Source organism: Arachis hypogaea, chromosome 20 (assembly GCF_003086295.3).
Source record: "Arachis hypogaea cultivar Tifrunner chromosome 20, arahy.Tifrunner.gnm2.J5K5, whole genome shotgun sequence".
In the NCBI taxonomy this organism is placed as follows: Eukaryota; Viridiplantae; Streptophyta; class Magnoliopsida; order Fabales; family Fabaceae; genus Arachis; species Arachis hypogaea.
Window position 1 is genome coordinate 4,485,638 of NC_092055.1, and position 16,008 is coordinate 4,501,645.

The 16,008-nt window shown below is 33.6% G+C and overlaps 1 protein-coding gene across 1 annotated transcript; it reads right to left on the reverse strand.

The window, feature by feature from the left end:
* Positions 1-1,104: 1,104 nt before the first annotated feature.
* On the reverse strand, positions 1,105-2,634 carry LOC112786873 (transcription factor bHLH162). The gene is made up of 3 exons (XM_025830243.2): positions 2,402-2,634; positions 1,776-2,147; positions 1,105-1,366 (listed from the first exon to the last, which is right to left on the reverse strand). The coding sequence occupies exons 1-3, from the start codon at positions 2,534-2,536 to the stop codon at positions 1,280-1,282; spliced, it is 594 nt and encodes a 197-aa protein (XP_025686028.1). The 5' UTR covers positions 2,537-2,634; the 3' UTR covers positions 1,105-1,279.
* Between the last annotated feature and the right edge of the window lie 13,374 nt (positions 2,635-16,008).

Below are 16,008 nucleotides of genomic sequence, written 5' to 3' on the forward strand. Positions count from 1 at the left end.
TTTATTTTTTTAGATATTTCTATTTTTATATTTCGTTTTTTATCTTAATTTAAACTGAAGATTAAAAAAAAATACTCATAAATTTCGTTTTACACTGGTTACTTATCTCGTGTATAAATAAGATATGTTAAAAAATATCTTTTAAATAATCTCTTATTCAAATTTTAAATTTTAAAATTGATACAATTAATAACAAATATGTCATGTTTGATTTTTGTGTAGATATTTTTTTTATTTGTCCATGTTATTTTTTATTTTTAGGGTTTACCAAAGATAAATTCTAAATCTTTTAGACATATATAGAACTCTGATATGATATGAAATACTAATTTCAAAAATTTAAACTGATAAGAGAAGACAACATTAATAAATATATTTCTAACACAACAATCACTAATAGTGAATTAAATTATTTCCATTTTATTAAATATATATATAAAAAATATGGAATTCGTTAAAATAAAAAATATATCAAATATTACATTATATTACATAATCAATAATTCTGTAGTTGATAAAATTAAAAATATCAACTAATTAAGTATATTCTCTCTTTTTATAAAAATGATTGATTACATAGTATTAGATAAAAAAATTATTGGTAACTATTATTTTTATAACAAACCATATCATAGCTAATCTTTGGGTTCTTTTGTATGTCCACTACTTAGCATGGAGGTTATCTTGCATGCATTCGGACAAATGCAGTGATTATCAGTCAATAACATATATCATTTTGCTGATACTTATTAGTTACCAAATCTATATCTTAGAATATCATCATTTAATTATTCTAAGGAGTATAGAAATATTTGTCCAAATTTTATATATATATATTGATTTTCAAGAAATAATCGCAAGTAAAGTTTTTGAAGTAATAATATAGCAGCAAAAAGTCAAATATTAACAACCTCTGCAGTACATCTTCCAGCTTCCCAATACAATCAAAGAACACCTTTATAATTGACTGGGAAATAACCATTACTAATTTAGAGAACAAAAGAAAAACATTGAAAAACACAGCCATTCATGAATCTTGTCCATAATTGAATCACGTAGGAAGCAAGAAAGCATGCCCTAATAACTATATATTAAGACTATTAGTATATAAAACACCAAGCTTTATATATTTATGTAGGCAATTAATTGACCAATCTCATCACATACATATATGTGGCTTAAATTAATAACGGGTCATCTTTTCGTTTTATCCAACAAAAACATATACCAAAATCAGAACATTCAAAACTCGCTAACTAGCTAGATTGCCATGAAATTACTAAAAGGGACAATAAGTAGAATCATTCACAAACTTCTTCAGTCTCTCTGATATCCTCGCAGCAGCTCCATTGCCATACTCCCCTACCTGCTCATCACAATAGAGACTAATCTTTTAGAAATTATTCCAAGTCACACATTTTTCAACTATACTACTTATAAGGAAAAAAATCGCCAAATCAATTACAAATATAAAATATTATGTTAAAATATAAAATATCCACTAAAAATTTACAAAAAAATACAGATATAAATTTAAAAATTGATTTTTTTAAGTATATATAGTATTTAAAAAGGTGGAAACTCAGGTGTAGCCTACTTCACGTGAAGTTGATACCTGAGAGTCGTTAAATAATTTGACCGATTTGACTAAATTTTCATCTAACGACTCTCAGGTATCAACTTCACGTGAAGTCAATTTCACCTAAATTTTTACCATTTAAAAAATGTTAAAAGACCATCAGAATTTATTGTTTTGGGGCATCAATTAGAATTACCTGACAGTGCATTGTATGGAAAACAGCATGTTGAACAACCTTGTAACTGGCGCTAACAACATCTGCACCTTCTTCATGAAGAACACGAATGGCCTCAATGAACATGAAATAATGAGAATCCAAGGCAGTTATGAGAACAACCATTAAGGTGAATCCCATTTGTTGGATCTCAATTTGTGGAGATCTAATCCCAATAACATTATTATTATTGCCACTACCACCGTTTCCTAATATGCCTCTATTATTTGGTATTTGATGAATTGTTCCTAATAATGTGTTCTTCTTTTCCTTCATTTTCTCCAGCTTCACCTGTAACTTCTTTATGTAGTTTGTGGCTTCCTCTAGCTGATCCGGCAGCGAAGAAATTCTCTCCTGCCAAAAATATTTATTATAGGAAGAGTTTTAAGTATATCGAAAACACTGGTGTTCCAATTATTTCAACCGTTCATTTTAATTAATATATATTATATATATTTTTTATAATTTATATCAACGGTTAAAACAACTAAAACATCGGTGTTTTCGGTACACTTGAAATTTTTTCATTATATATATATAGTTAACTCAATGATGAAAGCATATATAAATATAAATATAAATATATATATATATATATATATACATACCCTTGAGGTTTGAGGAGGGAGAAGAGAATTGAGGTTGGAGTAGAGTGCCTTCATTTGGTTTCTTCTTTCTCTCTCAATGAACTTTCTCTCAGTTCTGGTGGAGCAAGTAGAATCAGGGTGGTGCTTGTTCTCCATCAATCAATGTGTTGTGGCACCTCTAACTCTCTAAGTCCCTCACTACACTTCACAAACAGACAATAATCATTTCAACTTCAAATTGAAATTCAAAAGGGAAATGCTAGCTACCTTACTTATATAATCACTTTACAAGATTAACATACAGTAAAAATGTTAAATGTCTTATGAGTTAAATTAATCTTTTGTGAAGTAATGTCGTATGGCGTAAATTATTTTGTCGTTTAACTAGTGAGTCCGTATTTTTTACTCAAAATAGTCTATTTTTATTCATTTTAAATTTTAAATTTTAATTGGACTTTTATAATAACAAATGTTGACTTCTTAGACGTTATTTTCTTGCATACTTGTTGGTTACTTTGTAACACACATGCATTTAATTGATAAAAGAGACAAACTTAAGCACTTCATTTATATTCGCCAATTTTTTTAGTCAGTAGTACAATATTTTTAGGGCAAAAAACAATTAAGTCAATGGAAGAACAATATTACATGAATCAGTCAATCTAAAAATAGCTTCATGAATCAGTCAAACCAGATTTCTATGTAATTCGAAACAGCTGAATTCGAATTACATTTGCACATAATTCAAATCAAAATAACTCGAATTATAATCGAACACAAGCCCACACTAATTCGAATCTACATGATTCGAATTATAAAAAAGCATAATTCGAACTAGGTTGCTTCGAATTATACTTGTGCACCATTTTTCAAGTAGTTCGAATCTAGTTGATTCGAATTACTCACAATTTGCTTCAAATAGTAATTTGAATGGGGTTGATTCGAATTACAATGGATTCGGCTATATAAGGAGTTCGAACCCACCTCATTCGAATCACTTTTCCATTCTCATACCCCACCAAATCCCAAAAAAAAAACGGCCCAGATTCGCTCCGACAAAGACTCGATCAGAATATTCCGCCGATGGGGGACGATCCGGAAAGGCTATATCGTTTAGACGGAGTTGCTCATATAGTCGGGGTCATCAACGACGAGGTTAGTAGATAGAAAAATTTGTGATAGTGGTTTATCTGAATTAGTGGTGTCGAATGCGGTTTTGTCGGCGGTTTATGTTAGTGGTATTGCAAGCGGTTTATTTTAGAGGTTTTGCATGCGGTTTTGTTAGTGGTTTCTGTGAGTGATTTTTGTTAGTGGTATTGCATGCGGTTGATTTTAGTGGTTTTGTATGTGGTTTTGTTGATGGTTTATGTTAGCGGTTTATGTTGGTGGTGTTGGAAGTGGTTTTGCATGTGGTTTTCGTAAGTGGATTTGCATGTGGTTTATGTTAGTGGTTTACGTTAGCGGTTTATACATGCGGTTTTGCTAGTGGTTTATTATAGTGCCTTTGTATGTGCTTTTTGTTAGTGGTTTTCATAAGTGGTTTATGTTGTTAGTTGTTTTTGTTAGTGGTTTTGTCGGTGGTTCTAATTATGCGGTCCATGTAATGCGCTGCGCCAGCGATGCATCTCGAGCATGCGGCGGTAGCAGGGAATGCGACTCGATGAGAGGTACGTTCCGTATTTACAGATGGCCGGATTATACCATCTTGCGAGACTGAACGATAGATGGTTCTGATTAGATGAGCACCTTGTCAGTGCCTTCATCGAGCGGTGGCGTCCGGAAACGTACACCTTCCACATGCCGTTCGGAGAGTGCACGATCACACTTCAGGACATGGCGTACCAGTTGGGGTTGCCAGTGGACGGGCGCTATATCAGTGGTTGCCTAACATATTTCCAGATATACATCCAGGGTGGCCGTCCAGCTTGGGTGTAGTTCCAGGAGTTGCTTGGAGTGATTTCTCCTGCGAACCAGGTTCAGAAGTTCGCAGTAAACTGCACCTGGTTCCAGGAGACTTTTGGAGAGTGCCTCGCGGGAGCCGATAAGGAGACTGTGCGGCGCTTTACTCGTGCCTATATCATGATGTTGTTGGGCACTCAGCTGTTTGCCAACAAGTCCGACAACCGTATTCACATCAGATGGCTACCCTATGTGGTTAGGCTTCAGGAGATGGGTGGCTACAGCTGGGGGTCGGCAGCACTAGCATGGTTGTACCGGTGCATGTGCCAAGTGGCCAACAGACATGTGGTGAAGTTAGCTGGACCGTTACAGCTACTCCAGTCTTGGATCTTTTGGCGCTTTCCTGGATTTAGGCCTGCTGGGTATGACGAGTTCAGCTGGCCATTGGCCACGAGGTACCATTCTCAGACTTTTCTGTTTCAAGTTACTTTAATTAGTTCCATGCTCGCTTATAATATTATACTATTTTGTCACACTTTTAAGACGCTGTAACACCTATGTGAGATACAGGTGGTCAGGTCTCAACCCGTCTGGCAGCGAGAAGGGACCTAGAGTGCAGATGTGGAGGCTGGGAATAGACATGTTACAGGCCAGGGATGTGAGTATACTAACCGCAACTCGTTTAGTTAATTATTAAAGCTTTATGACTTCGGATCATGATTTGGTCTGACAATGTTAAAATCCTTGTGCAGTTCATCTGGATGCCCTATAGCTACCCCGACGTCCTACAGGTTGTGCATCCGGAGGTGTTGGAGCCTCGTCATACCGCGTTATGGTGGTCTATGACATCACTGATATATTTTGCTGTGATCGAGTGGCATCAGGTAGATAGGGTATTACCGCAGTTCGACGGAGTCCAGCACCGTCCCCATTCCGCCCTGAACATCGACTTTCTGATGTCGAAGGACGGGAGAGGAGGTGATCGTTGGTTCCCGTACAGCTTGTAGTTTTGGCATCTTCATTAGGAAAGCCGTGCGGACCACGTTCTCCAGTTCGATGTTGTCGCAGACCCTGGACCCTCACATGACTTCTTGGACTGGTGGAGTCAGCATGGAAAGAGGTTCTTGTCACCAGAGATGTACCTGGGGGATCCGAGAGCCGTTCCTATTCCTGTGGAGGCGACGCAGAGGGGTGCTGGGCGAGTTCCTGATATGGATCGTGTTGACGACGTGCCGGATAGGCGTCGAGTTGAGAGAAGAGCTCGTGTGGGGACACGACGGAGCCAGCGTGAGTGGAGGTGGCTGGACCAGGCTATGGACGAGGATGACGCGGACGGTCGACATGGAGGTAGACGACGAGGGCGTGGAGGCAGATGGAGAGCGCGTGTGGGGGATCACGATCACGGTGATCATGGTGACGACGACGACGACGATCAGCACGGACCTGTCGGGGGAGACGCTGGAGGGCATGCTGGAGTTGGGGGTGTTAGTCCCATCATGGCGGGCATGGTGGAGAGTGGTACGGCTCCGGTATGGGTGATGTGGCTGACCAGGGGGATGGTGGACTTGGTTCAGGGCCCCTAGGCGATTACTTCGTTGGTGTGCCCGTCCATGATCAGACACTTCAGGAGAGTACGACATGGGTTATCCCGGGGACGATGTTTTCAGACTTCTTGGCCGGTGATGGTCTTGATGCGGACTTCCGCGACAGTGAATTCCGAGTTATCCCTGTCGTACAAAGTCACCGTGAAGCACATCGCCGTCTTCAAATTGGCCTCAATACACTTCACCAGGTGTTGACTGAATTGTTGTCTGGTACCCAGGTGGGCCTCAGCCTCTCTCCTCTTGCAGACAAATAGTTCGGCCAACCTTCCGTAAGTTGCCTTCACCAGCAAGCACACAGGGAGGTTCCTGACCCCCTTCAGGATTGAATTAAAACACTCAGAGATATTTGTCGTCATGTGCCCGAATCTCCGACCCTCATCACGATGCTGTGTCCACAATGAATACTCAATTCAGTTCGCCCACTCACACATGGCAGGGTCTTCAGACTGTAGAATATCAAACCAGTAATCGAACTCTACCTCGGTCTTAGCATACGCTGCATTCACAAGAAGCCTCCTTGCGTCTTTACCCTTGAAGGTTAGGGCAAAATTTGCTGCTACATGTCGAATACAGAATGCACGGTATGCAGCTGGAGGTAGCCATCCTCCATCGGGAGCCTCAAGTGCGGCCTTGATGCCGTTATGCCTGTCCGATATAACCAGCAGACCCGGCTGAGGTGTCACGTGCTGACGCAGGTGGGAGAGAAAGAAAGACCAGGACTCGGCATTCTCACACTCGACTAGTGCGAATGCAACTGGTAGAATGTTGGAGTTCACATCCTGTGCAATCACGATGAGCAACGTTCCCCCATACTTGCCATACAGATGGGTGCCGTCAATACTAACCAACGGCTTGCAATGATGGAATGCCTCGATACATGGTGGAAACGTCCAGAACAGTCGGTGAAAATAAGCTTGAGACTCGTCCAGCTGTCTCCCAACTCGAACAGGGCTCGTCCTAAGGACTGCAACAGTACCAGGCATCGTCAACTGAACTCCTAACACCCACCTAGGAAGCGCGTTATACGACTCATCCCAATCACCATAGATGTGGGCAACGGCCTTCTACTTCGCCAGTCAGACCCTCCTGTACGTCGGCCTAAACCCAAAGTGTGCGGCCGTGGCATTTAAGAGAACCTTGATGCATACGGATGCATCAGCCCTAACCATTGGCATCATGAATGCCAAAATCACATGATAATCCAAACTCCTGTGGTCGCTGGAGATGGAGGTCGCTAGACACGTATGTGGTCCGTTGTACCGTTGACCTCCCAAATGCCCTTGCGCTGCCGGAGACTTAGCCGAATCAACCATGTGCATCCATTTCCAAACTCAGAACACTTCCCAACATACCGTTGATAATCAGACTCCACCACCTTGTACTGTACCCCCCGTTGGATGCTGTAAGTCTTCACACTTAACACGGCCTCATCTTTGTCCTGAAACTGCTGACCAACTTGAAACTCTATCAGACCTGCAGACCCTTCTGCATCTCTAGCGCCAAATCCAGCAGGCTCCCCAGGAACCCCCTCCTGCCTCATGGCATCCAAGTCTAAAGATGAAAAATGTGGAGGATACTGCTGTGTGCCAGAGCTAGAACTACCTCCCGCCCCAGCAGGCTCACTCGGTCCGATATCGTCGCCATTGTCATCAGCAATGATATCCGGCTCCACATCATCGTCCTCTGGATCATCCAACAATGCATCTCCAAGACCAGCCGGTGCAGCACACTGTAAAGAGGTCGGCACATAATCCCCTATTCCAACCTCGCCACCTCCACTTCCGTTGAGATCCACTGCGAACGAAGGGGAGGCGACAGGTTGGACCGGAGGTTCATACACAGGGACGGAGGAAGATGCACCCGCAGGTCTGGAGCTAGACCCAGCTACCGTGGCTACAGTGGGGGTATGCCGGTTCGAACCCCCCGAGCTGGATACCACGTCAACCAACTTCGCCAACAATTCTGGTGTCTTCACTTCGGAAAACTGCCGGCGACAACGAAACAAGACCTGCAAGTCCTCATCACTACCGATCGTGAAATAATCATACTTCACGATTTCTTGGAGCACCGAAATTGGAATGCGAAAGAAAAATTTCTTAACCCGTTTCACGCCTTCCAGACCAAGTTTCTGCAGTACAGCATTAACAAGGTCATCATAGCTCGTCGAAGGCCTCATGAAAATACTCAGAGGATCCTTATCAGTGAACTTCACACTGGATCTTGTTTTCTTCTTAATCGATCCTCTGTGGTGAACCAAGACTACAAAACTCTCCTCACTAGCCATTTTCCCCCTCTAATGAGATCTATTTACGTTCACACCATATATATACACCACTGGGCCTTTATAATTCGAACCAGCCTAATTCGAACTACACATTGTGTAATTCAAATTAGCCTGTTTCGAATTACGTAGGAGGGCATGTTTGGGAGTAATTTGAATGAGTCTGATTCGAATTATTGTGTGTGTGTAATTCGAATCAGGTAGATTCGAATTAGTGTGAGTTTCATCCAGGGTATAATTCGAACCAAGTTATTTCGAATTATGTAAGAATGGGGTCGAATTTACTTGATTCGAACTACATAGAAGCATGCATTAGTTGATTCATGAAGCATATTTTGATTTGGCTGATTTCTATAATATTTTCATCCCCTTAGCTTAATTGAGTGTTTTGTCCATATTTTTAATCTAATAGTCTAATACTATATTTTTTCATTAATCTTTTTAAATATCATTAATTAACTGCTAATTAAAACAAAATAAATTATATTGGTTATGTAACCTCGCTCATTAATACAACACATATAATTTGAGATAATTTTAACTATATATTAATCTATAAATAATAATAATTTTTTGTTTTTTACAGTATTTTTAATTAAGAGTTTGTTACTAATCAATAAGTTATTATAAATATAAAGTAAGAATCGAATTTTCGCATTTACTTAAATAAATTAGTGAGTTAACTACAATACCATCCAGAATGAACAAACTTAAATTAGTCAGATAATTAACTCATTCATCAGTTTAAATATGTGTTGGGATTCGAATTTCATCTTGTATATACATCAATTTATTAATCAATAATAAATTTTTAAATAAAATTTAAATTCATAATAAATTAATCTTTATTCTATTCTATTGAATTAGAAGCCAAAATACTGCGAAAATCCAAAAAAACTTACCAACCGAAGTTTATTCTGAAAATAGTAATAGTAATATTTGTGTTTCTTCTTTTACAAAAGCAGTATAGTGCAGCATTTTCGGAAGGATGCTGGTAACCAAAGGTCCAAAGTTAATTCGGTGATTGAGATTCAAACCCCACAGGGGGCTCCACCTTCCATCTTCTGTGGTCCTAACTCCTAACTAGCAGGTTTATACACCGCAATATCATCTTCATATCCACAATATATGTTGAAAACTGTACCTCAATATTTTCAAACGTGTCTACTTATTTAGTGGGTCCAAATGTTACAAAAAGGGTTTATACCTAATATGGTAAAAACTCAGATGAGGTCGATTTCACGTAAAGTTGATACTTGAGAGCCGTTAGATGAAAATTTAGTCAAATCAGTCAAATCATTTAACGGTTCTCCGGTATCAACTTCACGTGAAGTCGACTGCACTTGAGTTTTCATTTTATAATATAACTAGTGTATGTTCCCGTACCTTGTACGGGATAATACATAAAATTATATTAAAAATTTTATTAAAAAATTAAATAATATATATAATAAATATTATTATAAATATTTTATAAAGTTATAATTAAAATCAAACTCTTAAAATTTTTAATATTAAAATATTAAAAATAATTAGTATTTATCTTAATCAATTTGAGTTTATTAAGTGATCATCTCACTCGTCCGCTTAAACAACTATTAGGAGTTAGAATCTCGCCTTGTGTATATAGCAATCCATTGGCTAGCGATAAACCCTTAATAAAAGGAGTATCAATACGTGGTTAGACTTGGCAGGAATTTTCGAATACGCAGGTACCCGACCCGTCTGTACTCGGATGAAAAGGGTAATAACTTGACTCGAGTCGGGACAGATTTTGCTTAAGACAGGTATCGTCGGGTTTAGGGTGTACCCGCCCCGAATATATACATATAAACACTTTTTAGTAATTAGGATTTGTCTCACATCACATGATTCATAACTTCAATCTATACTCTATAGCCATGCAAGATAAACTCAATCATCCTCACCTAAAATCTTCTTCTTCTCGACTTCTTCACAAAAAAACTGCATAGCTCATGTCATGTTGTTGCTGAGTCCATCGCCGCTTACCTATTCACAACTCCCATCTTCCTTCAAAGCCAGAGATGAACCCACGTTTAATATAGAGGGGGCATTAGGCCCCACAAATTTTTTTGAAAAAAATTAATACTTATATACATATATACTACTTATTATATTATATTTGTCTCAAAATAAAATATAAATAGTTCTTTTGTATTTTATGTTAAAAAATATTTTGTTAAACTTAACACATAATAATAATTATATTGTTAAATTTGATTTAGTATGAAAAATAAACAAATACACTCAAAAATTAGTGATAATTAATTATATTATATTAGTTAATTAATTAATAATTAAATTAAAACTTAGTTTTCTAATTAAATACAACTTAAATTATTAGTGATTTTTTAAAAATTGTTTAAGATAAAAAAATATATTATCTATGTATTAATATACTGTAATTATTTTGGTTAAAAAATTTATTTATACTATAAAAATTATAATAAGTAGATTTGACAATTATAATATACTGTAATTATTTTGGTTAAAAATTAGTTATACTATGTGTATGAAATTATATTTTTATTATTTTAAATATTATAATAATGATTGTGTGTATATTTCTAGTTCTTATCAATATGTATTAGATAGTTCTAATTTTAAATTTTGAATATATCTAAACCAATTTAGATTGATCAAGTGATCAACTTAGTCGTCCGCTTAAATAAGTATTGAGGGTTCGAATTCTGTCTCGTATGTATAGCAACTCGTTGCCGGCCAATTATAAATTCTTAAATGGAATTCAAATTCATGACGGATTAGTCCTTAACTTGTTGAATATCGTGGGAAGCAAAAAAAATATCTATACCTAAATTTTATTATATTTTTGTCCCCATTACTAAATTTTTCTGGGTCCGTCACTGTTCACAGCTTATGTCATCATCGCTGCTCATCCCGTTACCGTCGTTGTTAAGTCCGTCACCACCATTCTCATGCCGAGTTTCTTTTCTCTAGGTAAATTTTTCTCTCTCTCTCTCTCTCATTGTGAATCTGTTAAGTTCTTCTATTCAAACATTGATATTTAAATTATAAAAAAATTGATTTTCATATTTTATAAAATATCATACTGGCGGTAATTGTAAATATGACGCTACTTAAAATTAAATAAAGTAACATAGATAAAACAAATAAAAAAAATAAAAAATTACTTAATCTTGTATAAAATTTACCTATAAAATTCTGTACCAAAAAATGAATTTAATTTTAGTATACTAATAATATAAAATATTTTATATAATCATTCAATTCAATTAGATTTATCTATTTAGGTCATTATTAAAAATAAATTTAAGATACTAACATACAATTATTTTAAATTAAGCAACAATTATCAATACTATATAAAGGACACACTATTCTACTAAGAATGATTGCCATAAAGAATAATTTTCCAATTTTCTATACTAATATTAGAAAGTTTATATAATACTATATAATAATACTATCATTATTAATACTATATGATATCAAAACAAAAAAAAATCACCGTGCTAATATAATATTATTAATATTATATAAATCATCTTTGTATTTATTTTTCTGTACGTATATAATATTTAATTAACATATTAAGACATATATAATATTTTGTTAATACATATATAATATAAAGTGATTTACAAATTATTATTAATTCGTATATAATGTATAATTAAATTTAATGAATTCAATTAGAATAAACAATAAATTATTTATTTTATTTTAGACTTTATAAATGAATAAATTAATTAACTAATATAACAAATTATAATTAATGTAGTAAAATTAATTAAGTAATATATATTATAATAAATTATATTAATATTTAAATATCTAATCAAATCAATTAGCTGATATAATTAAGTCATGGTAATAAATTGTATTGAATGAGTTAAAATAATTAAATCGGGAAACACTCTCCAGAGCATGCCACGTCAGCTCCATCATTAAGTGCAGACATCCGATTTTTATATAATAGAATAGATAAAATGTTAATAGATTATTTTTTTTTTATTTATTCAAAAAATAAGACAGTTTTTTATAATTTAAAAATCTCTATTTGATATTTAATTATGTAAATACAACAATAATAACAAAGTCTTATCCTATTAAATAGAATTGACTACATGGATCAAACAATGTCATTAAACTCTATCATATATTATGTCTACATGTATTTTTAATTATGTAAATAATTAATTTAAATAATTTTTAATATATTAATAGATCATCGTTTAAATAAATTGTTTAGACTAATTATTTAAATATTTAAAAATCAATCAGATAATTATTTAAATAATTAAAAATCGAATAGAGGTTTTCAAATTATAAAAAATCATTTTATCTTTTGAACATATGACTAGAAGACTGAAAAAATATATTTATTTCAATATTTATTATTTTTATTTTATTATTTTAGAAAGTAACGGAAGGAATTAACATAAACATAACATTATAACCCGTCGGTGGTAGTTATTTTCGTCTGAACAAAAAGAAATAATGGTAATCAATTATTTTAAATTCAAAATAAAAAGTTAAACTTTAAAAAAATGTGTTTAAAATATACGCACAAAGCAATAAAATTAAGATAGAATTATAATTAATAATTAATAATAGATGATAACTTGTTACTTGTCACATAATTTTTCTTGATCTTATTTAGAAAATGTATAACAAAAAATTCACACTTTATATCTCTTATTATGATCTAAAAATAATGATTGAATAATAAGAGGGGCCTAAATAAAGCGATACATCCCTTTTTCTTTTTCTTTATCAAATTCAAACACAAAAACCTATTGTTTAGTGAAAACATATTTAATTTCCTAATTAATTTTGTCATTTTAATTTGAGAGTCAATGATATCATATAGTGTATCGAACGTAATAACATTTTTATTTTATTAAAAAAAAATGGTTTTTTATAGTATCTTTTAATTTGACAGCCCAATGATTAATCCGTCACAGATCTAAACTTCATTTAAAGGTTTATTGCTGTCTCGCTGATCAATGAGTTGCTACATATATAAGGCACAATTTAAACCTCTAACTTACTTAAGCATAATAGTAAATTAATTACTAGATTAACCCAATTTAATTTAATTTTATAAGAATTTATGTATAGATAAATCCAATCAAATTTATGTTTGAAATTGTCTATATATGTAACTGAAACATGTAAATTTTAAACAAAAAATATATGCAGTGATTTGTATTAGTCGGCGTCTTAACGATAAATTTTTAAATAAAATTTAGATTTATAATAAATTAATTTTTTATTTTTTTAATATATACATGCCCTAAAAAAAAGTTAAAAAAAATATATTAAAAATTTAAATCATTCTAATAAATTTTCTAAGAATAATTATTAGCCCAGTAAGAAATCTCTAACATATCTCGCACAATATAACTGTTAAAAAGTTTCTTCCATCACTGTATTTTCTCTAAAACTAAAACTTTCTATGAAATTTGTTTGGTGTTAACCGTTAACAGATGAAAAATCTTTGGAAATGTACACTAAAATCAGTCACTAAAGTCAGTTATTAGTATAAAATATATGCTAAATATAAATACATATTTAAAATAAAATATTTATATATAAATACATTAGTGACTATTTTAATGACTAATTTTAATGTACAGATAGTTTCTAAAATCTCCTTCCACTTAGACACCCAAAAAAATCTCCTCAAAGAGAAAAGGACAAACTAAACGTGATGTCATGTAGCTGACTTCAGCATTATAGGTCATTCGGGTAGTTAGTGATTTAGTCTCACTTCCCCAATCAAATTACCAATATGACATGTGAAACCCTAAAACATGTAAAACAATAAGCATAGTTTGAGAAAACCCTAAGTATATTTTATTTTTAGTATTTTTGGTTTTTACAATTTTGCAAAAACAGTGAAGATAATGATTTTTTCTTTAAAAAATGTTGGAAAAAAAGTACATAATAATACAGTAGTACCTTTACACATTAAATACATAATGATTGAACTCTTTTTTTTTTGTACTTATCTTAAGAATCACTATCCGAGTAGTTCATTGGTTAGCATATTATTATTAAGAAAGAAAAAAGAAGGAAAAGAAAAGAAACTCGTTGTCAATACATTAGCCACACAAGTGTTACAAGTAGAAGCACATAATGTTATAAAATATCATGGTTCACCAACATTCCCGTCAAAGATTCATCGAGTACACCATAATCTAGAATAATTCAATCCACAAGCAAACCAACTAAAAGGTGCTTTAACATAATTATTGACTTGCTCCTTTAATTTGATAAATGATATCTTTCTCATAATCATTATTTTTGCTCATGAACTTAAACTCAAATTGCTTATAATTCATGACTGATATTTCTACACAATACGTTTAATTAAGCTACTAAATAGTAGTTGTGATTAAAGCAATTCTTTCACTAACAATAAATTTTTAAATAGAATTTAAATTTGCAACTAATTTGTGACACAAAAATATTTCACGGAATCCTATGAAGTACGGACATTTCGTTGAGTTGTCGTGTCCGCGTGTCGGACACATTTCGGATACGACACTCACCGACATTTGTTCGACACGCGTGTCTGTTGTGTCCAACCATATCTTAATAAAAAATAAAAAAAATTTTCTCCGGAAATATCTGGACACACCTAAATACCATCACGTGTCAGCGTGTCCTGTCTTATTCTTAACATATATTTTTAAAATAAATTTAGATATAGTATATATTATTATTTATTAAAACAAAAAATATTTTAAATACTTGATATAATTAAAATAATACATTAAAAATAATTAAAGATTTTAATTTATATTTTAATATCAATAAAATATCAAAATATCATTACAATTTATTTAAAAAATACTTTATATTTTATATGTATGCGTGTCCCCATATCATGTAAGATTTTAAAATTCGCGTGTCGGCGTGTTTCGTGTCGTGTCGTGTTCCGTGTCTATGCATCATAGACAGAATCTAAAAAATGGTATTCATGTCGGATGAAGATTCCTTTTCTCTCGTGGCTGAAAAGTATCACCATTGTTAAAGGAAGAAGAAAGAGAAAAGGAGAATCCGAGAACCCAGTAGTAACCCCATCATCCTTCCCCTGCCTTAGTGCCTTTAATCAAAGCTGCAGGAAATGGGGTAGTGCCATTCGTTTCATGGGCATATATGTAAGATTTGATTTGATATCATTTTTATCACTTGTCTTTTTCTTTCTTCATAAGTATGTATTTATATGCTATACATACCAAATTAAAGAGTTGCACTACTCACATACATATCACTATATGAATGAATCTTATCTAAAATCTCGTCCAAGGGCATAAAGCCAAAACTTCATCCACCCCTTTGTCAGTGGGACCCCACTCGCTCACTCTTTTCACAATAATATCTATCTTCCCAAATCCGGAAATCCCACATCAAAAACAAAATTTTTGTATAAATTTTGTGAATCCATCTTCTTCTACCAGCTAAGATCATTCATAGCCAGCTATAAAGGAAAGTAGGAGACAAGGTCTCACAAAAGCATATTCATCATGTGTTATACACGTCGTGTAGGGTTACTTGGGCCATTTTTCTTCTTCTAGGTGGTTACAATTTACATACTTAACTTATAATCACAGCTATTTACTGTCACAAATAAAAAATAAAAACTATTGGACATATTTCCTCCCTAACAAATTGTTTATCAATGACTACTCATATTAAATTATCTTCATGTGAAGATGATAATTAAGAACTATTCAATAATTTGAAATATTTAATTAAATTATTATCTAATTATTTTCAATTATTATCTCTATATGAAGACAATTTCACAAGAATAATTACCTTATTTG